This window comes from Balaenoptera musculus, chromosome 6 (assembly GCF_009873245.2).
Source record: "Balaenoptera musculus isolate JJ_BM4_2016_0621 chromosome 6, mBalMus1.pri.v3, whole genome shotgun sequence".
NCBI classification, from domain to species: Eukaryota; Metazoa; Chordata; class Mammalia; order Artiodactyla; family Balaenopteridae; genus Balaenoptera; species Balaenoptera musculus.
In genome coordinates, this window is record NC_045790.1 from 90,790,538 (window position 1) to 90,815,266 (window position 24,729).

General features: G+C 46.6%; 1 protein-coding gene across 4 annotated transcripts; it reads right to left on the minus strand.

The window, feature by feature from the left end:
* Window positions 1-749: 749 nt before the first annotated feature.
* KLF4 (Kruppel like factor 4) lies at window positions 750-5,553 on the minus strand. Of its 4 annotated transcripts, XM_036855500.1 has the most exons (5): window positions 4,957-5,553; window positions 4,726-4,846; window positions 3,085-4,075; window positions 2,830-2,994; window positions 750-1,817 (listed from the first exon to the last, which is right to left on the minus strand). In XM_036855500.1, exons 1-5 carry the CDS (start codon window positions 4,959-4,961, stop codon window positions 1,642-1,644), a joined length of 1,458 nt encoding a protein of 485 aa, XP_036711395.1. In that variant the 5' UTR covers window positions 4,962-5,553; the 3' UTR covers window positions 750-1,641. The 4 variants fall into 4 exon arrangements, with proteins under 4 accessions (XP_036711395.1, XP_036711393.1, XP_036711394.1 ...); XM_036855498.1 differs by having other exon boundaries at window positions 2,830-4,075; window positions 4,957-5,450; XM_036855499.1 differs by lacking the exons at window positions 4,726-4,846; window positions 4,957-5,553 and having other exon boundaries at window positions 3,085-4,701.
* Between the last annotated feature and the right edge of the window lie 19,176 nt (window positions 5,554-24,729).

The following is a 24,729-nucleotide window of genomic DNA, read 5'->3' on the forward strand; positions in this document are numbered from 1 at the left end:
TTGTGACAGCCACAAATGAACTTCAGATTCTTGAGTATCCACCGCAAAAAAGTTTTAAGCTTTAATAATTTGAGAAATATGCTACCAACTTACAAAAACACCATTTAAAATTTACTTTACACTTGGTTTTGTGACTGAGTCATTTTTGCCTCTTTAGTTTCAGTCAGCTGAAACAATGGGGCTGGCTTGTCTTCAGAGGACTGAAGAAGTTTTAAAAATCTGCTAGAAACTTTGGTTCTGCCTTCTTTGGGGGCTATAACTAAAAGTAATGCATCTGTTACACAAAGCGTAAGTGAATCCTTTAATCCTCAGGAGGGCACTGTGGAACCACGTTCTTTGGGGTTTTCCGCTGTGGGGAGGTTCTTTTGTTACATAAATTGTTCTGAGTGCAAGGGCAGGCCTCGAAAGAGATTTTTATATTTTCATTTAATTTTAAAGACAAACCATAAAGATCTTTTAAAATGTGAACGTGTACAACTACTCTTATATTAAACTGAGCAAACTGAAGAATTATTGAGCCGTTTCTACCTGGAAGTTCATAGGTAGGGAAACTGCTTTCATGCACTTTTTAAAGTACATTTGAAAGAGGAACCTGAACCAGGTAAGTTTTAGTCTTTAAAAAGTCTTCTTTTAATCTGTCGAGATAAAGTTGGCTTTTTGGTGTGCTTTTCACATGCCTACCCACTGGGTTTAAACTGCAGTTTCTGTTATGTGCTTTTCAAGGGGAAAACCAAAAACCAAAAACAGTGTTCAGATAAAATATTATAGGTTTATTTAAAACTTAATTCTCACCTTGAGTATGCAAAATACAAACTCCACAAAATGTTCATTTTTTTACTTTGTAGTTTACAAATATACAAAATAGAAGTTTGCTTAAATTTATATTACATATTTATTAAGGCAAGGAACTATATAGAAAAAAACATTTGTTCTGCTTAAGGCATACTTGGGAATAAACCATTGTACAAATTATTGCACATCTGAAACCACAGTGCATAACAGACTGTCTGCATAAAAAGGTTAAAGTAAACCAGGTGTATTTACCTGACTTAGGTCATAAATGTAGATCGGAAGACAAAAATAGATTTTCCTTGTCAAAGTATGCAGCAGTTTGAGAACTTTGGCCTCATTTGGTACCTTTAGAACCAAGACTCACCAAGCACCATCGTTTAGGCTATTAAAACACATTTTCTGTACCTGAATTTCTTCCTCTTCTTCTAAGATCGTAATAATGGCTTTTAGAAGGCAAAGAGAATACAAGGTGATCTTTATGCTTATATTGCATCGAAACAATTCAAGGGATTCTGGTCTTCCCCTCCCCCCAACTCACGGATCTAATTTATACCCTGATATCCACAACTTCCAGTCACCCCCTTGGCGTTTTGTAAGTCCAGGAATATATATTCAAGTTGGATTTAGAATTGGAATGATAGAAGATCCAGTCACAGACCCCGTCTGTTCTTTGTCATTTGGTTTCCTCAGGTCTCCTGATTATCCATTCATAAGTTGACTTGTTGGGAACTTGACCATGATTGTAGTGCTTTCCAGCTGCGTTCTTCCCCTCACCGGGAAGACAGTGTGAAAGGTAAAAAATACTGAATGCTCGTCTGGCAGTGTGGGTCATATCCACTGTTTGGGGATTTAAAAGTGCCTCTTCATGTGTAAGGCGAGGTGGTCCGACCTCGAAAATGCCCGGTCGCACTTCTGGCACTGGAAGGGGCGGTGCCCGGTGTGTTTGCGGTAGTGCCTGGTGAGTTCATCTGAGCGGGCGAACTTCCACCCACAGCCGTCCCAGTCACAGTGGTAAGGTTTCTCACCTGGAAAAGGAAAATAAAGCCACTGGAAGCGATTGTGAAAGAATTAAGAACTGGCCATTTTTTTAAGCTAGAGGCCAAACATTCAACCAACTCCCCAAGCACCCCATTCCGAAAGGATCCAGGAACGTCTTTATACCTCTTAAGGCCAGATTAAACTTTAGATCGTAAAGCAGGAATATAGAAATTTTTTGCTCTTGTTTTTTTTTAGGGGAAGTTAGATACCTTATCACAGAAAACAAAGACCACTTAAACCTATACTTCTGTTGGACTAACGTTTTCATTCTTCTGAGCTAAGATATCGCTGCGGAGGAAATGAATTTAGAAATTATGGCTGCTATAGTGCCTCTCCTAGTCCAAATAAGTAATATCCTGTCCCACTATAATTGGTTCTAAAAAGTGACAGGAGGCTACTTTTCCTGTACCAACATTATTCATGACTGCTATGCCTTAGTGACCTTATATACCTACTTACATCCACAAACAAATTCTCTGCGGTGACAATCTTAAACCAGAATCTCAGCAAGCCTAACCATTAAGTCCTTGGGATTTAAATAAAATCTAATTGTTAAGACTAGAAAGGGGGAGGGGTGAAACTGGGAAAGGAAAAAAATCAATAAAAATAGCCTAGAAAACAAAAAACTGATTTAAAAAAATACCATGTTTTTGCACTGTGAAGTATAATTTCTTTTCTTTTTTTTTTTTTTGCAAAGGATAATTTCTTGATTACAAGGGCAATGGTTTGCTCAAGCTAGAAGAGGCCCACATGCAGCCTGGAATCTCCCTGCCTTTCAAAGGCCTAACAAAACTGCATTTTCAAGCACTGATACCATCCGCCCAGCAAAAGGCTCCTGAGCAAAATAGTAGGCGCCGGTTTGCTTTCTCTCCTGTGATCCAGGAGATGGAGGAGATAGACTGCGCCCCACATCCCAAGGGAGGCCCTGAGGAGTGTCCGTAGTCAGCCGATGAGGCTGGACACCAGCCCCCCTCCTTTCCGCGGCTTCTGGCCTCCTACCTGTGTGGGTTCGCAGGTGTGCCTTGAGATGAGAACTCTTCGTGTAAGTTTTGCCGCAGCCTGCGTAATCACAAGTGTGAGTGGCCGTCCTTTTCCGGGGCCACGACCTTCTCCCCCTCTTTGGCTTGGGCTCCTCCGGCATGCAGGAACCGGGTGGCATGAGCTCTAGGGGTGAAGAAGGTGGGGTCAGCGTCATCCCGTGTGTCCCGCCGGGGCAGGGCTCCCCAGCCCCAAATATGAATCCCTGGGACTGACCTTGGTAATGGAGCGGTGGGACCTGCGGCTGCAACTGGTCGGGCAGGAAGGGAGGGTAGTTGGGCCCCGGGTGGGGATGGAAGCCCGGGGGTAGCGGCAGGGCAGGATGACAGTCCCTGCTGCTCAGCAGTTCCTCGGCACCCAGGGTCGGGGTAGTCCTGCTGGGGAGCTGCCGCCCCAAGGGAAAGTCGTGCGCAGGCGGCCGGTGGCCATTGCTGAGAGGGGGTCCAGTGCCTAAGTGGGCATCTAGGGACCGACCGACGGTACACGAAGAGACAGCCTCTTGCTTGATCTTGGGGCACATGCGCGGCGGCCCGCCGCTGTAGGGCGCCACCACCACCGGGTGGCTGCCGTCCGGGCTGCCTTTGCTAACACTGATGACCGACGGGCTGCCGTACTCGCTGCCAGGGGCACTCAGCGACGCCTTCAACACAAACTTGCCCATCAGCCCGCCACCTGGCGGCTGCGGCTGCTGCGGCGGAATGTACACTGGGTCCAATTCGGGCCGCAGGAGCTCGGCCACGAAGCCGCCGGAGGGGCTCACGTCGTTGATGTCCGCCAGGTTGAAGGGAGCTGTCGGAGGGGGTGCAGACTCCCGGCCGTAGAGGAGGCCGCCGCCCGTGCTGCCCGGCGCCACGCCCGGGTCGCCCCCGGCCCGGATTGGATAGCTGAAACTGCAGGTGGAGGGCGCACTGGCAGGACCGCTGCTCGACGGGGAGGACGAGGACGAGGCTGATGCCGACGAGGACACGGTGGCGGCCACTGACTCCTGATGGGACAGCGAGTTGGAGAGGATAAAGTCCAGGTCCAGGAGATCATTGAACTCCTCCGTCTCCCTCCGGGGTAAGAGAACCGGGTTGCTGCTGCCGCAAGCCGCGCCGACTCCGCCACTCTCCAGGTCGGTGGCCACGGTCGCCGCCGCCAGGTCGTAGGGGCGGCCGGGAAGCACCGGGGGAAGTCGCTTCATGTGGGAGAGCTCCTCCCGCCAGCGCTGCGGGGACGGGACGCGAGAGAGACCGTCAGTGCTGTCCCTGACCGCCACCCAATGTAGTGGTGGGCCCGCCGCGCCTACACCGCCTAGACACGGGGACTGGGCAGGCAGGAAGCGCCCGGGGACTACGGGTGCCAGCGCTGCAGTCATGGCCCACACCCGGGTCCGAGGAGAGGCAGTGCGTCGACATGGAGGATGTTATGTTGTGTCGGCCCGATTGCGTGTTAGCCAGCGCCGCGGCTCGCCAGCCTGGGTCCCTCCCCCGCCAGATCCTGGGGACACTCCCGCCGCCCCGGAATTGGGACACCGAGGCTCTCTCGGTGCGCCCTCGCCAGGGGGACGCCTACGCGCCAAGCTCACTCTAGCCCAGCCAGCGTCTGGGTACACAGACACCTCCCGCCCTGCCGCTTGCACGCTCCGGGATATGTGCGGACCCGGTGTGCACCCCCGGCCGCTCCACAGCGTCGGGACCACACGCATGTACAGCTGAGACAAGGGCGCGGAAGCCATCCCGGGAAGGCTGCGGAGCCCGTGCGGTGGCCACTCCTCCCCGTCGTCCGGTGGTTCTCGGTGACCCCAGGGCTCCGCCCGTCCCCACCCCACCCACAGAAGCCCACCGGAGGATCCCAAAGGCCCGGAGCAACACTCACGTTATTCGGGGCACCTGCTGGACGCAGTGTCTTCTCCCTTCCCGCCGGGCCGGACGCGAACGTGGAGAAGGACGGGAGCAGTGCGTCGCTGACAGCCATATCAGACTCGCCAGGTGGCTGCCTGCGGGCCGAGTGGGGAGCACAGAGGCAGGAGTCAGGGGCCACTCTCGACTGCCACTCCGGCGCGTCCCACCGGCCCTCACCCCTCCCTGCGCCCCGCGCCGCACCTACCTCATTAATGTGGGGCCCCAGAAGATCCTCGGGAGTCCGAAGCAGTGGGGTACCCGAACCCCAAAGCCAACGAAGAGGGGAAAAAAGACTTAGAAACGAAGCCAAAACCAAAAACCCCAAATTGCCCGAGATCCTTCTTCTTTGGATTAAATATAAAAGGGAGATGTGTTAAAAAAAAGTTCCTTTGTATACAAAAGTTCTTAGAAAAGTTGTAAACTCATAAAAACAGACAATCAGCAAGGCGAGTAAAAGTAGGTCCGGTGGCCGGCTTGCGCTCTCTTCGACTCAGCAGCGTCCGCCACCGCTGTCGCGGTCGCCGCGGCTATCGCCGTGGGCGCTGGGGCTGTGGCCGGGGTGGCTGGCGGGCGGCGCCGCCAGGTGAGACTGGCCGCGGTGGCGCGGATCTGCGGACTGGGCGGCGGCGCGGGGCGCGGAGTCCGGGGGGCTGCGCGGGCCGCTCGCGGCCATGGGCGCTGGCCGCGGGCGGGTGGCTGGGTGGGGGGCCGGAGGGGCGGGGAGGGGCACTTGGCGGCTCCCGGTGCCGCCGCCGCCCGCCACCGCCTCTGCTCCCCGCGCGCCCGCAGCCGCGCTCGTTCTCTCGGGCCGGGGAACTGCCGGCGCCCGCCGGCGCGCTCCTTACTTATAACTTCTTGGCTCCCGCCCTCCCCCCCGCCTCCTACCCGCTGTGTGCTGGGGCCCGTCGCCAGGCCCCGCCCCCTCCCTTTCTTCTCTCCTCCCCCCCGCGGCCCCCCCGCGCGTTGCCGTGGCAGCTAAATAAACAAACTCGGCGCACGTGGGGGCGGGGAGGAGGGAGGGGCGCGGGCGGGGCCCGGCGGGCTGTGACGCCAGCCCGGCAGCTGGCGGGCAGGAGCCGCGCTGACGCCGGCGGCGGTGGCGGCAGCGGGCCCGGCGTGGGGATCTGGGTACGGGGTGCGGGTCTGGTCGCCGCGAGACCAGGACGGTCGGTGTCGCCACGGGCGGCTCCTTGGGTTCGAAGCCCACGGTCGAGAAGGCCGGTAGGGGCGAAGGGGGACGGTAACGCGCCCCCACCCCCGTCCCGGGACGCGCTCGTCGAGCTGTCTGCGCTCTAGAGAAGAGCGCGATTATCCGCGTGACTCCTCCAGCCCGGGTCCCTCTTATACGCACTCAGGACCGCGGCTCTAGGGCCCGAGCTCCAGTGCGGGCGCTTGGCCTTGCCTCGCACGGTTCTTCGCGGGCTCTTCTGCCGGATGGGGGTGGGGGAACAGAGAGGAGGCGGGTGCCCAGCGCTGCGTAGCTGGGACCGGGAGCCTGAGAAGGCCGGAGGGGTGTTCCCCGCCTGGAAAGGGCGGAAAGAGGCCGGAATTGGAAATGGAACTACAGTTTTGATATTTGAAGGAGCGAGGAAGGGAGTGAAAGGGCTCAAGATTCACTTTGTGAGGTTGGGGGAGAGGAGAAGGGCGTGAGGCGTGGGGACACCTTTCAAGGTGGAATCTCAAAGCACTTTGCAAGGCACGCAGCTCTCCTTTCCACTTTATGGATGAGAAAACTGAGTCAGAGAGAGGTGAAATGGCGAGGTAAAGGTCAAACGGCAACTCTCTCCCTTGGCTTAGGCTCTGAGCGGTCAAACCCACCGAAAGGGACTTAGCTGGAAAGTGTACCCGTGCCAGAAAGTGGAACGGTGCGCTGGGACCCCGATTCCCGAAAAGGGCACACGGAGCTCGCGGCAGCCGTGCCTGCCCACTGGGTAGAGAAGAGGAAACGGCGGTCGTTATTTCAGTCTTGTAACTGCCTCCCCTCCCCCACTCCCCCTTAGTTTGTGATCAGTAATTTTCCAGCCGGGAAATGTTTTCGTTCTCATCTTCTCTGCGAACAGCGCCGTTTTTTTTTTTTTTTAAACGTGAGTCTGGTGTTCGGTATCGCTTTCTAAACGTAGGCTCGCGAGGTGTTTTGTTTGGATTCAGGCGAGCACAGGGCTCCGCCCGCCCTCTCCACCGAGCCCCCTTGTCAGTAAACGCGGCCGCTCCCGTCCGGGTGTCAGCCCAGGAGAGAAAAGGTAGGAGGCGGGCCGGGAAAAGGATCGAAGCCCCTGCCCTGGGCAGTGTGCGCTCACCCTCATCGAGATCCAGTTACCTCGTACTTTAAGTCGTTGTCACCTTGTTTGTTTGAGTCCTGCGATCCTGGTACCTATTAGGTTTCCTCAGAATATTTGTTATCCTTGATTTTTCCACTCGTTGCCAACCACAGAAGCATTCTTGGAATGCATCGCTCCCCGAATGAATCCACTCGACCCTTTATGCCAAGGCCAGGAATCCCGCTCAGTCCGGAGAGTTGGAAGCCCTTGAGGATGACTTCCATCCTCCAGCCCGGCTTTGGCCAATGGCTGCGAGATCCTGCAGCTGGGGGAAGGTCATGCTTTGGCAGGAACCCCCCCCCCACCGCCCCGAACCTCCTCCCGCGGCCTGGAGGGTTTCAACCCCACCCCATAGGAGCCAGCCAGTTACTTTAAGTCTGAAAATACTGCCCTTTTCAAAAGGAGGAACCAAGAAAGAAAGATACCTGCTACCTCCTCCCGCTGTTCCTTTCATTGTGATGGCAAACATTTCTTGGGATACTAGGACTTGAGGATTGCATGGAGAAGTTATCCACTTTACCATCAAGGCCAGGGTTCCTAAACTGCATTGAACTTGGATAAGCCTTGATTGGCAGCCATCACCTTCATGATGTAAATGTTTGTCAGGACTTGGAATTTCCTATTTAGGTAGCCAGTGCATGAGTTTTCTGCTTCTCTCCCATTTATCTAAGGCAGTAGCCCTTCCCCTTCGACAAAAGTAACCACCACAATGAAAAAACAATATTACACAGATGAATTGGAAAACCACTATTATTGTGTCATATAATCAAGAGAAGATTCTGAAACTCAATTAAAAAGACCAACTTGTAGTTTCCGAACAGCTTTCTGGAGGAGGGAAGCCAGTCCCTCTTTGTGGCAGGCAACTTTCTGGTTATTCCTCTGATTGCATCATAAAGGGAAATCTCTAGATTTGCTCCAGATTTCTAAAAGAGGTAAGGAACTTCAAGTTCACAAATCATCTCCTTTCAAGGTAGGTGCCCAGTGTGACATCAGGGTTATGACCCTCCCTCTCCTCTTCAGAACAGGTAGGTCCAGAAGAGTTAAATCCCTGGCCTATATAATTTATAAACATGAGACTGAGTAAACGTTTGATGACTAAATTGCACTCTGAAATAATAATGGAAGACACCCTTTAAAGGAGAATTAATTACTTACTGGTGACTTTATTTCAGCAAACTGATACTACAAGTTTTGTGGTATGGAAGTTAATTATTAATGTCCTTGGAGTTATAAAATAGATTTTTTTTCCAGCACAAATTGCATTAGTTGGCAGAAGATGTGATGGAAACCATTAGTGCCAAGGGGTTAATGTGGAGCCATGGAGGGGTGTGATAGATTGAAGAGGCTACATAATGTTTCAAGGGAAGGACTCTGCAGGGAGAATTGGACACTGGATCTGGGTACCTGGCAGCACCCTGGCCTGGTGTATGTGCATAAATGCCACAGAACTCAGGAAAAGCTGCTTTTTCAGAAGGTGAAAGCAAGAGATGCTTTTAAGTAACCATTACTTTGAAATGAAATCCCTACGGATACGTAACTGGGAGAGGGTCTTGCAACTTTCTCAAGGTGGCAGAGCTTTTCTCAGCCTCTGAGTGACTCGCATGTCCTGGTAAACTCTCAGCCACTTTTTCACCTCAGTCTCGTGCAGAGGTTAAGAAAGTGGGCTGTAACACTAGATTTCCTGGGTTCGTGTTCTGGCTCTGCTGCTTTCTAGCTAGGCAAGTTCCTTGACCTCACTTTCCCTGTTTTTTCTTCTACAAAATGGGGATATTAATAGTATCTACTGCTTAAAATAATGAGGACTATAAATGGGATCATCCAAGTAAGGTATTTAGTGCAGGACTTCCCTTTCCGCTCTCACCTGTATGCTCATTAATCCCCTTTTGGGTCAAGAACCTCAATCCACTCAGACTCGTACCATAATTTTCCCCACCTTATTTCATCACCCTTCCTAGCTTCCCAAGCTAGAAACCTAGATTCCCCTCCACTCCTGCCTCATTTTCTTTGACCTGGGCATCCAGGCATCCGCAGAGTTCAACTACTTCTATTCCTAAATATCTGTTATCCTTTTCCTACGATCAAGTTGGGCTGCCTTGGTTCAAGCCCTCCTCATTTATCGCTTTTAATTACTGCTGTAAGCCTACAAACTGTTGTCCTCTTCTTCCACCTCCCCCATAGTCCCCCTGGAGGGACTTCCCTGGTGGTCCAGTGGTTAAGACTCCGTGCTTCCACTGCAGGGGACTCGGGTTGGATCCCTGGTCAGGGAGCTAAGATATCCCACATGCCGCGTGGCCAAAAAAAAGAATCATAGTCTCCCTGGAATTTCCCTGCCAGATCTAATCGAGTTTGTTCAAATCACCACAGTTCCATTTCTGCCCAACTGCCCTCCATCAGCTCCCCTTTGCCTAAAGGAGCAAAACCAAACTCCTTAGGCTGATATACCAAACTCTTCCGACTCTGGCTCTAGACAGACTAACAGGATCAGCTCCAGACGCTGATCCCACCCTCCCTCAACTTCAGCTGGATGCTCTCTCAAGTCTCTGAATACACAATGTGCATTTTCCTCCTCTGTTTTCTCCCCTCGGGCTCTCAACGGCCTCAAACCCTTGAGCCCCTCTTAATTGTCCCTTGGTCTGTTAGTCCCTGTCTAGATTCATCCTCTTTCCTCTGAGCTCTAATAAAGCCATGTGGCCACTCGCTCTACGCTACTCACCCAGCGGACTACAATTATCTGCTTACTTGTCTGTGGCTCCTGTTCCACTGGGGCGTCTTTAGGACAAATGCCCAGCGAGTATACATTGTAGCATGAAGGGAGCCAGCAAAGCTGCCTTGGTGAAAGGATTCATCTGGGAGCCCTGCCCTTATCTCGTCAGTAACGTCTGTCTCTGGTGGAGAGTTCACTGTCTCTGCTTTCCAGTCCCTTCTCTTCTACCACCCACTTCTCTTCTTTGAAAAAATTCTATGAAGGAGACAGAAAATAAAGTCCTTCATAATTCTGTTCTCTCAAAACAGTTGGACAAAAAGCGAGGGAACAGCCCAGGCCAAGGCATTGTAATAAAACAAACTAGAAAACACAAACAAAAATAACCGAAAGCCAAACCAAAACCAGACAGAGAAAGTGTCCACTCTTTTCTGGAGCCAAATCCATTGCCTTTCAAAACCCAAACATTGGGTTTTGAAGTTTTTAGAGCAGAGACTGAATCGCAGACGTTAAAAAATCAATTCTCAGAAATTTAATTAAAATCTTTTTCATGAACCTTTAGGTTTGATCACTTAAGCTACATTCTTAGCCCAAAACTGTGAGGCCCATACATTCTTTAAACTATTTAAAAAGAAATTCTACACCTAATGGGATTATCTTAAAGACTTGAACTATTCTGACAGCAATATGTTAAATTCGGGCTTTTCAGTGTCCTCAGCTTGTTCTGAGATGTTAAGAGGATACAAACAAACAAAAACCAAAATCTCTTTTTAGATTGTTTATTTTTAAATGTCTAAGTACAGCATAATATCTTTTAAGAGTAAGATACATAGTAGTAATTAATCTTAACAAATTATTAGGGTCTAACATTTACCATCTTTTATCAACTATGATTGTTTTTAAGGCCACAAGAAGAATCCTGATACTATATGCTTTTGAAAAGAAATCTAGCTTTTAAAGTAAATGAATCAGCAAAGAAGGCAAATCAGCAGAGAAACCTGTTCCTGGAATTTTCTCCTTGACTTGGTTCACCAAGTTTTCCTGGCCTGGTAAAGAATTTCCCCAGGGAAAATTGGCATTGAAAAGAGAAGCAAAACATTATTATACTCTCAAAGATTCTACCTCCTTAATTTAAAAGCCTCCATGGGCTGCATGGCAATTGTATCTCAGTAAAACTGAAGGAAAAAAAAAGTTTCTGTACCTCAGATTCTTAGACCAGTACAATGTCGCTCTTCTGAGGAAAACATGGTTCCCTGGTTTAAATCAGAATGGAAGTCAGATCTTTGCAGTATGGAAAGTGTAGGGATTTTGAGCGTTTGAAAATGAGTGTTTCACACCCTGAGAAATGCAAACAAGAAACAAACAATTCTGTGTTTAATTTTCTTCCCAGTTTGTGGGCCAGACAAGAGGATAGGTTATTTTTGCCAATTTGACATTATGTACTCCTGGCCAAGGAAATGATTTAAAAAAAATAATAACAATACATTTGATTATCCTGCGGTTCACTCTTTCTCACAAACATTGTGTTTGTTAATCAATTTTAATATACTGGCTGGTGGGAAGAGTGCTGGGAGGATGGCCAGTGTCAGTGTTTAAAAAAAAAAAGGTCAAAATAAATTTCTGGCAGCCCTCAAATATCTCATATTGTGCTTGATGTATTTTTCAAAGTTGCTAGCTCAAATCTAGACACAGGCTTTTCTTATATCAAGGGATGATCAGAAGCTTCTTGAAAGAGAAAGCCCTAGAATAGTTACCTAATCTTAGAGGAATTTCCAGCATCATAATAGAGATTCAACAAGGTAATCTATTCAGAGACTCACTCAGTCTATGTTGTCAGTTACTGATGAATTTTTCAGATTGCTACACTTACCCAACAAAGCTTTCAGAGTCAAGTGTTTATGGAAAACACTGAACTGTTGAATTTCAATGTTCTGTGTTTCATTCAGCAAACTCGGTTTTCCATTAAAATAGAGACTCTTTTGGGTTTCTTTAAAGACAAGACAGTATCTTTGGTCTATGTGAGTGTGGATTAGAGTGTCATTATCTGAGTTTGATTCTTTGCCCCCACTTGCTTCAACTCAGTGAAGGAGAGGTCTTGGCAGAATTCATTGGCTTATGGGGGATGAAGGAAAAGCTTGGGATGAAAGTGCAGACACTCAGGGGGAGATGGCTGGGACTGCCACCCAAGAATTTGGATTCCAGGCCCTGTGCTGCCTCTTACTAGTTGGATGAACTTGGGCATGTCATCTAGCTGCCCTCTACTTTCCTTGTCTGTGAAATGGGGCTATGAGTGTACCTGCCTCACAAAGCTGTTGTGAGCACTGAGACATTGGGTATGAAAGGCACCATCAGTGTTAGCTTCTCCACTCTAGCAATGAAACCTGACATAGTTATCCCCATTTGATAAGCTTGAAATTGGTTCTGTTGTACCCAACACTGGGAGATGATACAGAATCTTGGCTTGAAGACCAAAATGCTTTTTCCCAAAATTCTACCCACCCCCCTATACCGGATATCCCAGCATCACTGCAGATGCAACAACTAAGGACCAAGCTCACCTAAAACCTCACAAAGGCACCGTTTTAAGTAGGGCCAGGTATAAATTAACTTGGGAATCACACTTCTTGGATTCGTGCCGTGACTTGCAAAGGCCTTTTTTGGGCTGTATCCGATCTAGAAAGACAGTGACCCTGACCCTTCATAAGCCAGTCAAGACTTAGGTTGGACAGCGGGGAGTTTCAAAGTCAAATTCACCATTGAAGAGTTATATACTGGTAAACAATCTTGGCAAAGTTCTAAGCTTGTCTTTCCTGGGAGTACTGGAAGGGTCTGCCGTGTTCTCCCTCCAGGAATCAGAAGGAGCGGGGACATTCAGAGTAATAATTAACATCACGACTATCAGACACGGTACCAGATACTGTGCTGAGCACTTTCTGAGGTTGGCACTGCCACTGATGTGCTAGAATGCAGGCTTCAAGGGACAAGGGCCCTGGCTGACTTATTCTTATTCCAGAATGTAATGCAGTTTGCCAGCCCATAGTAGGTGCTCAATACATATTTGTTTAACAAGTGAACCCCATTTTACAGTTTTTAAAAAAACCTGACTAGCCCAGGGTTGTGCAGCTAAGTAAGTGAGGCAGCCAGTGTTCTTGGAGCCCACGTGGGGAAAGAGGCCTGTGGCATCACTTCTCCTTATTTGGCCTGCCCTTTTGTCATCCTTGTTTGCTCCTGTCCTCAGCTGTGCCGGGCTTCCCTCCATCCAGAGTTCTTAGATCAGTTTCCCCAGTGAATAAAGCTCTAATCTTCTTCTCAAGTTGGGGGAAAAGTAGTCATCCTGTTGCATCGGGTAACGGGGGAATCTTAGGGCTTGACTGCTTGGATGGATGAATGGATGGATTAGTGGGTAGGTGGGTGGGTGGATGGATGGATGGATGGATAGATTAATGGATTTTCCAACAGCTACTTATATAGGCTTTCAATCAATAGTCCTGTTTCCATTCCCACATGCACCTTACTTTCTGAGTAACTTGGTGTCTCCACATCCTGAGCCTTCCAAGGGTCCTGCACCTTGAAATCAGTGTGCCTAGTTTTCCACTTCCTCTGATCTAAGTTTGTGGCTATATGTCCATTGCTTCCCAGCTCCCATCCTCTTTGTCCTGGTAGGTTTTGCCTTTTCAATTCCTTTACTGTCATCTGAACGGGGCGTCAGAAGGAGCATCACACTTGTTGAATACACTACGTTTAATAAAAAATTCTTTGCTCCTTTTATTTTTTAAAAGTAGTTTTTTTTTCTGATTTCAAAAATTAATGCTTGCAGGACTTCCCTGGTGGCACAGTGGTTGAGAATCTGCCTGCCAATGCAGGGAACACGGATTCGAGCCCTGGGCCGGGAAGATCCCACATGCCGCGGAGCAACTAAGCCCGTGCGCCACAACTACTGAACCTAAGCTCTAGAGCCCGCGAGCCACAACTACTGAGCCCACGCACCACAACTACTGAAGCCCGTGCGCTTAGAGCCCATGCTCCGCAACAAAAGAAGCCACCGCAATGAGAAGCCCGTGCACCGCAACGAAGTGTAGACCCTGCTCACTGCAACTAGAGAAAGCCCGCGTGCAGCGACGAAGACCCAACGCAGCCAAAAACAAATAAATAAATTTATTAAAAAATTAATGCTTGCTTGCTTAAAAAAAATCAATAATGTGGTTCTAAGGAAAATGAATCCACATCCTGCTAATCCAGATATGACTATGATTAGCAGTTTGGTGTACAAATTTTCAGGATTTTTATGCATCTATAGAAATATTAAAATTTATTTTTTAAATACCAATTATCATTTGCACACAGCTTTGTAAATTTGCTTTTATTTTCTCTTAGCTGTACCACAGACAGCTGTACATGTTAATGCATAGATATACCTTATTTTTTAAACACATCCTAGTAGTTCCTAATATTGGTATTTAATCAGTCTCCCTTTGATGGTCATGTAGATTGTTTCCAATTTTTCACTATTCCAGAACTTCCTTGTGCACCCTTAGATGTATTCGCTCATTTCCTTAGGCTCAATTTATACAGATTGTTTTACTAGGTTAACATTATCACCCATTATCAAATTGCTCCTCAAAGTTTACATTCCCATCAATTTACATTCCCATCAGCATTTCCATTCACATTAGCCAGGTGTGAAGGTATTACATGCTGCCCAGCACTGAGTATTGGCATCTTATTCTCTTGCTACTCCTTTATGTATGTATGTATGTATGTATTTATTATGTTTTTTGTTTGTTTTTGTTTTTTAAATTTATACTGGAGTATAGTTGACTTACAATGTTGTATTAGTTTCAGGTGTACAGCAAAGTGATTCAGCTATACCTATACATATATCCATTCTTTTTCAGATTCTTTTCCCATATAGGTTATTACAGAGTACTGAGTAGAGTTCCCTGTGCTATACAGTAGGTCCTTGTTGATTATCTATTTTGTATATAGTGGTGTGTATATGCTAATCCCAAACTCCTAATTTATCCCTCTCCCCCACTTTCCCCTTTGGTAATCATAAGTTTGTTTTTGAAGTCTGTGAGTCTGTTTCTGTTTTGTAAATAAGTTCATTTGTTTTTATTTATTTATTTTTAATTGAAGTACAGTTGATTTACGGTGCTGTGTTAGTTTCAGGTGTACAGCAAAGTGATTCAGTATTATATATATGTATATATATATATATTCTTTTTCAGATTCTTTTTCATTATAGGTTATTACAAAATATTGAGTATAGTTCCCTGCTACTCCTTTGAAATACTGGCATCTCCATATATCAGCTTTGGGGCTAGTCAACCTCGTAGGGCAGTTTGTTTGGACTGCCTCCAGATTTTGCGGGTGTGGAAATCGGACAATGTTTGAATGTAATCAGAGGCTTCCACTTTGCACGTATGGAATCAGAGGCCTAGGGAACAGAGGTGACTGCCCATGCCACACACTGGCAGAGTTGGGACCGTAGAACCCGTGTCCTGGCTCCCAGTCAAGTCCCAGCCTCCCTCCCTGCATCAAACTGCACTGACAGGAACCCCCATAACTTGCCCTTCCCTGAGCCCCTTTCCCTCCTGCAACCAGAAGCACGGACCTCAGGAGGGGATGGGAAGCAACATTTTCAGTGCACCTTCTAAGCACTTCAACCTGCCTCAGGTACTTTGCCTATTGTGTGCCCTCAATAATCCTGTGAGGCAGGTATCATTCATTCCATTATACAGAGGAGGAAATGGATGAACTGGAGATGAAGTTAATCAAATGAGTAATCTGTGCCCAGTCCTGAGGAGATTTCGCACCGGGGACTAGATTAGATCTGTTTTAGAGTGAATGAGGAGACAGTGTGTGCGCTGGTTCTAAAGGGAGGAGGGGTGGTATTAGCAAGACCCATCTGCCCTGCCTGGATCAAGGAGATGTTTTCTGGGAAGGCTGAGGACCTTCTGACACCTCCTCCCCTAACATACACTAATTCAGGCATAAGAGTAAAACCCAGCCGCACAAGCACTTCTCAAGACATCATCTAGCTGGTTCAGGATTGTGTTGCTTGGGGTTGAGCACAAGTGGAATCCAGTGCTTGCTGGCCGGGCCCCCGTACCGGAATGACTGAGCTGTCCAGCATGGCCTGTGTGTAAATGTCAAGTAAACACCAAATTGAAGTGCAGTCTAACTATTGTGCCGCGACTGTTTGCTTTAGATATAACAGTCGGCAGCAAGGAAGAAGGAGAGGGAAAAATATATGTCACTTTGCAAGGCAGGTCGTGAACGTCGTGAGCCCTCCCTTGGCCAAGCTGGAATGTCACAGAGACCAACGTCAAATAAACACAGAGCTTGCGCTCCATGTTGCAAAAATAAGCATGTCCATTTGCTTGAAAAAAAGTTTTTCAGATGAGGGAACATTTTCCAGTCAATCACACTGCAGCAAAGTCATCCTGTTGAATTTGTGACTCACAGGCTCTCTGTGTCAATAGACAGAGAGTGAGCCCAGCGTTATGACTTCAGTGGGAGATGAAGCAAAAGCTGGGATAAGGCAGGGCTGGCTTTAAAGCAGGGCCTTAAGCTCTGACAATAAATAGCAGAGGAAAGTCTGACCACTCACAGGCTGGGTAATTGCATTTGTTGTTTCCTTTTCTTTATTTCTTGCTTCTGGAAAAGAACCAATTTAAAATTTGCCTTACGGGACTTCTCCGGCAGTCCAGTGGTTAAGACTCCACACTCCCAGTGCAGGGGGCATGGGTTCCATCCCTGGTTGGGGAACTAAGATCCCGCGTGCCGCACAGTGCAGCCGAAAAACAAAAATTTGCCTTACTTCATCTTTTCCTTGCATCTACGGTGATGAAGGGCGTCATTGTAAGGGCTACTGATGGAGCATCCCGTGTGCTTGATGGTCTACGCAGATCATTTTCTGTCCTTGTAGCAATTCTGTTAGGTAGTTGGTATTTGTGTTAGTTTACAGATGAGAAGATTGAAGCCCACAGAGGTCGGGCATCTTTGTAAGCTTCTGGCCAAGGATTCTAACACAGTTCATTCTGGCTTCAATTTCAGATTCTGTGCACTTTTTGGATATCCTCCCATTTTGCCATCCTGCCGTGAGCCAGACACTAGCCTTGGCATTGCACCTGCACCAATAAGTAAAAAATGCTTCTTGCCCTCAAGGAGCTCCAGGACCAGTCAACATATGTTGTCTGGTATTCCAGACCACTGGGACCTGATTAGTTTAGGTTGCCTGAAACCAGTAGATATTTAAGAAAAGACAGTACCAAGAGGCTCACTGCTTGTTTACAAGGTGGCACTGAGTGCGGATGCCTCAGGAATGCCCACGGGATAGAAAAACCACTTCGATAACGACCACGGACGAGCTAAAACATGGCCCTCAACTGGCTGATCTGAAAGCAAAGCTTGCAGCCAATCAGCTTTGTTTGGCACGTGGGCTGGGGGCAGGAAGAGGCTTGGTGTTTGGTCTGGGGCAGCCACAGAGCAGGGTGGGCAGGGACGTGAGCCTGACCACGAAGCTGGGCAGTCTGGCCTCTAGTTCACACTCGCGTGAGCTGGGGTCAGTCACTGGCTCTGTCTGCACCTCGGGCTCTTCATCTGTCACATGAAGGAGGGAGTGGAGCCAGTCCCTTGTGGCTCCAAAGTATCAGGATTAATCTGGATGGTTGGGTCCATTCTTGACTTTGTCTGGATGGCATCAGCCTAGATATTCTCAAGTAAGAAAGGGAAAAGGCAACAAATCTGCTAGCTCTCAAGGCTGAGACGTTTCTTCTTCTTCACCCTCCCTGCAACTCTGCTGAAAACTGAGCTGGTAAAGTAGCTTTGATCCTTTTAGAAAATCTGTTGTCTGGCTGGACAAAAGCAATTCTTAGAGTGGCTTTGCCTTCCTTTTAGTAGGACACCAATCCTTCCTTCTTCTTTCTTTCTGTGGCCCCAGTGTCCTCCCAGTTCTGAGAAGCTGTCGGCACAGATAATATATTCCCTGGTTTCCTGAGTCCTCTTCAAAGTCCAGTCCTTACAGTTTTTATTCTTGCTGGCTGGGAACATTCTTGAAAGGACATGGTCAATTCTCTTTTGCTGGAGTAGACTTTTGACACATTTATTTTGGCCCCCTGTTGTTTGTGAAGCCCTCATCGAGCCCCGTGAGCGACAACGCTCCGTTTACCATTTTGAATTTCTCCCCTTCTAGTTGGCAAGCATCGTGTTTCCGCTGTAATCTGTCTGAAAAACAAACAGGAGAGTTTACACTGGTCTGTGTCAACCATCTGCCTACTCAGTGATCTATACAACAATGTAGGTGCTAGAAGCCCGTGTGTGTGTGTGTGTGTGTGTGTGTGTGTGTGTGTAGGGAGAAAAGCTCATTCATTCATTCGTACGACTGATATTTAGGGAGCACCAGCTATGTGTCTGGCTCAGTGCTGAGCATTGATTGAAAGACCAATGGTGAACACAGGTAGATGTGATCCTGCCCACAGGAAGCTTACAGTCTATTGCCGGGAGAAGACATTAATCAAATAATCACAAAAAATAATAGCAAACTGTAAACACTGCTATGAAAGAGAAGGCACTGGGCAGGGAAGCTTATAAAAGGGGAACTGGCCTAGGTGGGGTGTACAAGGAGTACAGTGGGGAGAGGAAAATCATGTTCTCCTTGTGGCCTATGATCCCCGATGATTAAGACAAGTATTTATGCCTTTAAATTTCTAAACCTAGCATGCCTCAATGGTATTTCTAAGTTATTAATTTTTTTAAGTTGTTTAATGGTCTAGGCTAGGGACTCAGGGCACAGAGACAAACAAGATATTGCCTATGTGGAATCTAAAACACAAAACAAACAAAACAAAAAGACTCATAGATACAGAGAATGGGAGGGGGGTGTTGGGGAAAATAGGTGAAGGGGATTAAGAGGGACAAACCTCCAGTTATAAAATAAGTAAGCCACGGGGATGTAATATACAACATAAGGAATGCGGTCAATACTAGTGTGATAACTTTGTATGGGGACAGATGCTTACTAGACTTATTGTGGTGATCATTTCATAATGTATGCAAATGTCAAATCACCATGTAGTACACCTGAAACTGACATAATGTGGCACGTCAGCTACATTTCAATAAAGAAAAAAATAATTAAAAAAAACCCAAGGCATTGCCTAGGACCACCCCTGAAAGCAATTGTAATACAAGGTGCTGAGGTCATAATAGCAAGCATCGTGCACAAGACGGTGCAGGAGACCAGAGGAGAGAGAGATTGATTCTGCTTGAGGTTGGCCTGGCAGAGAGAGAAGACAAGGTGTGTCCGGGCAAAACAAGGCATGGAGGTGGGAGAGCGCAGGGTGTGTAGGTGGACTGGTGTGAAATCCAGTGGGGCCGAAGTAGAGTGTGTAGATGGGATTGGGAATCTCTGGAAAGTCATTTGGGGACAAAAACTGAGGGGCCCAGTGTCATGACCGCCCTTAAATCAAACAGTTGCTCATGACCCGCAGGTTAAAGTTGTATTTTCTATACTTCCAGTAATTCTAGAACTATGTTAAATTTTTTTGGCATAGATAGGTTCTACCAGTCATGATATCACTTTTTCTTTAAATCCACTCATTTAAAAAATATTTTAAAACTTTAAAATACACTTCATAATAATTTGTGCAATATCACAGTTTGGCTGTGCTAGCTCAATGTTTTATAACACATCATACAATAAATGCATAATGATTCAAATAATAAATGTTTCTCCATATGCCATATAAAATCACCTTGAGTCCTATCAGTGGTACTTGTATTCCATTCTGCTGAAAACCATTCCACAACAATTCTAGGGCAATTTCTTTCTTTCTTTTTTTGTATTTTTTAAAAATTTATTTTATTGAAGTATAGTTGATTTACAATGTTGTGTTAGTTTCTACTGTGCAGCAAAGTGATTCAGTTATACATATATATATACATTCTCTTTCATACCCTTTTCCATTATGGTTTATCACAGGATATTGAATATAGTTCCCTATGCTATACAGTAGGACCTTGTTGTTTATCAGGGCAATTTAGATGTTAAAAACAAAAAGTTTACTTATTTCTTCTATCACTCATGTCTCACATTTAGTGATTGAGCAGAATCTCTTCTGTCTAAACTGCTAATTTCTATGACTAGCAAGGGCCACTGCCTCCTTTGGAAGAAGGCTATGGGCTTGGATTCTCTTTTGTATCTTAGCTTTTACCATTTCTGCGGTTCTGAAGCGCATGCATTATCCAGCTAATGACATTCGCCCACGTACCTCCTCTTGTGTTCCCCAGCAGTGCAGCTTCTGGTGGTGAGTTGCCTGTTTAAAACATACAGTGGGGAATTCCCTGGCGGCCCAGTGGTTAGGACTTAGCACTTTCACTGCAGGGTGCATGTTCAGTCCCTGGTCGGGGAACTAAGATCCCGCAAGCCACATGGCGTGGCCAAAATAAATAAATAAATAAAATTTAAAAATACAATGTTTTTTTCTGCCCATGAGCGCATGTAACTAAAAGGAAGGGAATTTTTAGTGTTAGGCATCTCATCTCTGAATTAATCCTCAAAATAACCCTGAAAGAGAAGTGGTTAAAGCCTCATTTTACGGATGAAGAAACTGGGATTCAGATGGATCCAAGTAACTGCCTGTTTCAGGGCTGCGTGGTCAGCCAGAACTGGGCTTTGAACCCAGGAGTGTCTAGAGATACAGAGCCCGCAGCTCTTTCTTTGGCTTCTAAATTCACCTGGGAGAATTTTTTCCTCATCCACTTAATAGATATTTGCTGAATGCCAGTTATGTACAGCGTGTTCTACTATATGAAGGAGGATTCAGAGAAGAATGTGAATGACATGGGCTGTGTTCCGGGGGAAGTCAGAATTGTAAACAGTTCTGTTTTTAACAGTTAAATTTAATTAATTTTTAAGTTAAAAAACTGATTTTGTATTAACTATACTGGACCTGGTAAAAGATTCAAATATTTAAAAAAAAAAAAAAAAGATTCAAATATTTTATGAAAACCCTAAGACTAAAAGCAAAACCTTTTCCTAAATCCTAGATCTATTCTGCAGGTGAAATCATCACGAATAGCTCTTTATTACTTTTACTTTTGCTTAGCCAATCTACAGAGACTTTGAAGTGACTCACAGTGAATGCTGGACTTTCTTTTCCTTTATACGCTAACAATGTAGAAATAGAAAACCAAGTCCACGAGAAAAAGAAGGAAGCTGGCATGTGATACGGTTGCTAGGACTGAACATCAGATCTGCTTCTTAGCTTCCTGGAAGCCGAGAGAAAAAGAGAACAAGCTGAATTTCATAGCTCTCATTATCGTAGAGGAAAAAGCCCATTGTTATTTCCGGTCCTCAAGCCTCAAGTTCACTTCGCACCTGGAAGCCCACCTAGGGACATTGATAGACACAATAATTAATGTTTTTGGCAACAGCTTTCCCACAAATGCCAGTTTTTGTCTGCCATTCCTTGTGAAGTCCTTTAATTAAGGTCAAGGGCTTCACACCCAGGTGGACATCGGTGAGGGCTTGACTTACCTGGTTGAACAACCAAATGTAACACAAAGCAGAACCGAATAGAGAGCTAGTTAGGGCTCCAGGTGAAGTCCTGCAGGAGCTCAGAGGACCGTGTGATTATTTGCAAGTTGGATGATGGAGAAAACCTTCATGAAGGAGACCATCTTTGGACTGGGCTTGGGGAGCAGGAATCAATGGGCAGAGGAGGGGGTAAGAGGGAAGCACATTCCAGGCTCAGGGAGCAAGTGCAACAGCACAAAGAAATGAAAATGCTTGGCCTGTTTGGAGAATGTCAAAATGTTGGGGGTGGAGAGACAGAGATTCTATGAAGGCTTTGGTGAAAGAGGCTGGATTTGCTACTTGGACCTTTCCTAGCTCTTCCGAGACAATTTTTTGTTGAGTTAGGCGAAAACGAATGAGAATCAGATGGACCACATTTCTCTCGAATCCACACGGGCTTAAAAAACGAAGGGGAAAAAGAACTTGACAGAATGTGTCTTGGCTTTTGCCAAACCCAAAGTATTTGAAACATCACACAAGACACATCTCGAACCCAAACACATGCCTGGATTCGCCCACTCCTAATTGCAGCTGCGGCCATTTAATAAAATGAATTGTGTACAAGAGAATGGGGTCTGATGGAGGAGCCTCATTAAAGAGAATGACTGATGTGGGGTGGTTGGCCAGTTTGCCCTTGAGAATGTACGCATCTCGCTGCCCTTGTGGAGAAAGAGAGGGGGCCAGTGTGGAGTTGCCAACCAAGCTATTGATCTGGCTCCCTTGTAGCACAGTAAAAACCCATATTATTTAACTTTATTGTATCACGTGTAGAAAGAATTTAGCATCTCTTGTTTCTCTCCCTCTCTGTCTCAGTTTTACATTTCAGAGGGTAGAAATGAAAAGAAATATGTTTTGCATCAGTCTCTATTCACATGAGTGGAGACCGAATGAAAGATGGTGGAAATAGAGAAATGAGATCACTAACATACTGTTTATTATGATTTGAAACTCCTGGCTTGAGGATCACGGACATTTGCAGAGTGGAAGGAATCAGGAAGAGGGGTTAACTGGCTTGTTCATGGTCCACAGTTGGTCAGTTGTAGAGTTCAGACTCCAGCCTGGGCCTCTGATTCCTGTTCTTCCATAGCCAACACATTTTTGTCAGGCTCGGAGCTGAGAATACAAGTGAATTCTCTCATATATTCCTTCCTTCCTCCCTTCCTCCCTTCCTTTGTTCTTCCCTCCCTCCCTTTTCCCCTCCCTCCATCTTTCTAGTCTTTCCTTCCTTTCTTCAAAAGAGACATTAAAAAATATATATATTTTATTCGAGTATAGTTTATTTATTTATTTTTATTTTTTTATCTTTTCAGCTGCATTAGGTCTTCGTTGCTGCTCGTGGGCTTTCTCTAGTTGCAGGGAGCGAGGGCTACTCTTCGTTGCTGTGCGTGGGCTTCTCATTGCAGTGGCTTGTCTTGTTGCGGAGCACGGGCTCTAGGCACGTGCGGGCTCAGTAGTTGTGGCTCGCGGGCTCAGTAGTTGTGGCTCACGGGTTTAGTTGCTCTGTGGCATGTGGGATCTTCCTGGAGCAGGGCTGGAACCCGTGTCCCCTGCATTGGCAGGCAGATTCTTAACCACTGTGCCACAGGGAAGTCCCGAGTATAGTTGATTTAGAATGTTGTGTTAATTTCTGCTGTACAGCAAAATGACTCAGTTATATTACATATATATATATATACACATTCTTTTTCATATTCTTTCCCATTATGATTTATCATAGGATATTGAATATAGTTCCCTTTGCTATACAGTAGGACCTTGTTGTTTATCCATCCTATATTCAATAGTTTGCGTCTGCTAATCCCAAATTCCCAGTCCACTCCTCTCCCACCCCCCTCCCCTTTGGCAATCGCAAGTCAAGACAGACATTTTTTGAGAGCTCAGTGATGGTAATGGCATCCAAAGAGAGTTAAGGTGTACTCAACCTCATTCTGGAGAGACAACCATGGAATTGTGCTGATAGAGTTTAGAAATCAAAAAAGGGGACTTCCCTAGTGGTGCAGTGGTTAAGAATCCGCCTGCCAATGCAGGGGACACGGGTTTGATCCCTGGTCCGGGAAGATCCCACATGCGGTGGAGCAGCCAAGCCCGTGCGCCACAACTACTGAAGCCCGCACCCCTAGATCCTGTGCTCTGCGACAAGAGAAGACACCGCAACGAGAAGCCCGCACACTGAAACAAAGAGTAGCCCCCGCTCACTGCAACTAGAGAAAGCCTGTGCACAGCAATGAAGACCCAACGCAGCAAGGAAGGAAGGAAGGAAGGAAGGAAGAAAAATCAAAAAAGAAGTAGCTATAGAAATGAGCTGCAATAGGGGTGGGGATAGGAGAATACAAAAGGAAGCCTTCACAGAAGAGGAAGCATTGGAATGGGCCTGAAAACCCAAGAGGTAATCTGCTGGATGGACCTGGAGGAAGTGGGAAAAGGCAAGAGCAGTATAGCAGGTGTGGATGGATGGGTGAGCGGTCGGCATCCAGGACACTAAGGCTCAGCGAGGCCGGGGCTGGATTTGGGAAGGGGATGGTGGTGGTGTTGGCAGGAGATGAGGGAGAAGAAGTGGGCAGGGGTCAGATGCCAGAGGGTCTTATATTCCATGCGAAGTAGGGTGTTTGGGCTTGATGGTGTTGTCATGGCCATGACTGCTCAGATTCCCTCCGTCTGAAATGAACGTTCTTAGAGAGGAGGCTGGCCTCTATTTTCATATTTGTGTGTGTGTGTATGTATGTGTGTGTGTGTTTCTATTTTTAAGGTCTTTAATAGAGTCCAAAAGGCATGCTTGTTGAGTTGTGCACTTATGGTTTGTGCCCTTTTCTGTATGTAGGCTACACCTCAATACTCAAGGGGAAAAAGACAGGCTGGACAGAATCCTTAGCCAAGTTCTGAAACTACAAGGTGTCAGCTCATTTAAACGAGGATGATGGTAAAGTGACTGGAATCCATAAAATTATCTCTCTTGTCCCAGGGCTTGGAGAGTGTGAGCCAAAGCAAACCTTGGGAAAACCTCTGGGACGAGGAGGAAAACCTGCTTACTGAAGCTCTCCTCTTGGATGATCTAGATTCCTCCAGTTTAACCGGCCCTCGTATCTTCCTCTCAAACCTGCTTGTTCCTTGCTTCTGGTCTTGCTAACACTGTCACCTCTGGTTAACTCAGTGCAGGAACCTGGGCGTTTCCTTGGCTACTCCTTCTCCCTGACTTCCTGTCCTACTAACCCTCTAAGTATTTTTCTTTTTTCCGCTTCTTTTTTAAAATTGTAATTGACTTACAATATTATGTTACAATATTGTATATTACATAATATACACTATTATAATAGTATATTAGGTGTGCAACATAGTAATTTGATATTTTGATAGATTACACTCCATAAAAAGTTATCATAA

Excerpts from the sequence above, each read along its gene's own strand:
- KLF4 (XM_036855498.1), bottom strand. Across the intron at positions 4,076-4,725 it reads CAGCAGGTGCCCCGAATAAC|CGCTGGCGGGAGGAGCTCTC; the intron begins GTGAGTGTTGCT and ends CCGTCCCCGCAG. Across the intron at positions 1,818-2,829 it reads ACACCTGCGAACCCACACAG|GTGAGAAACCTTACCACTGT; the intron begins GTAGGAGGCCAG and ends TTCCTTTTCCAG.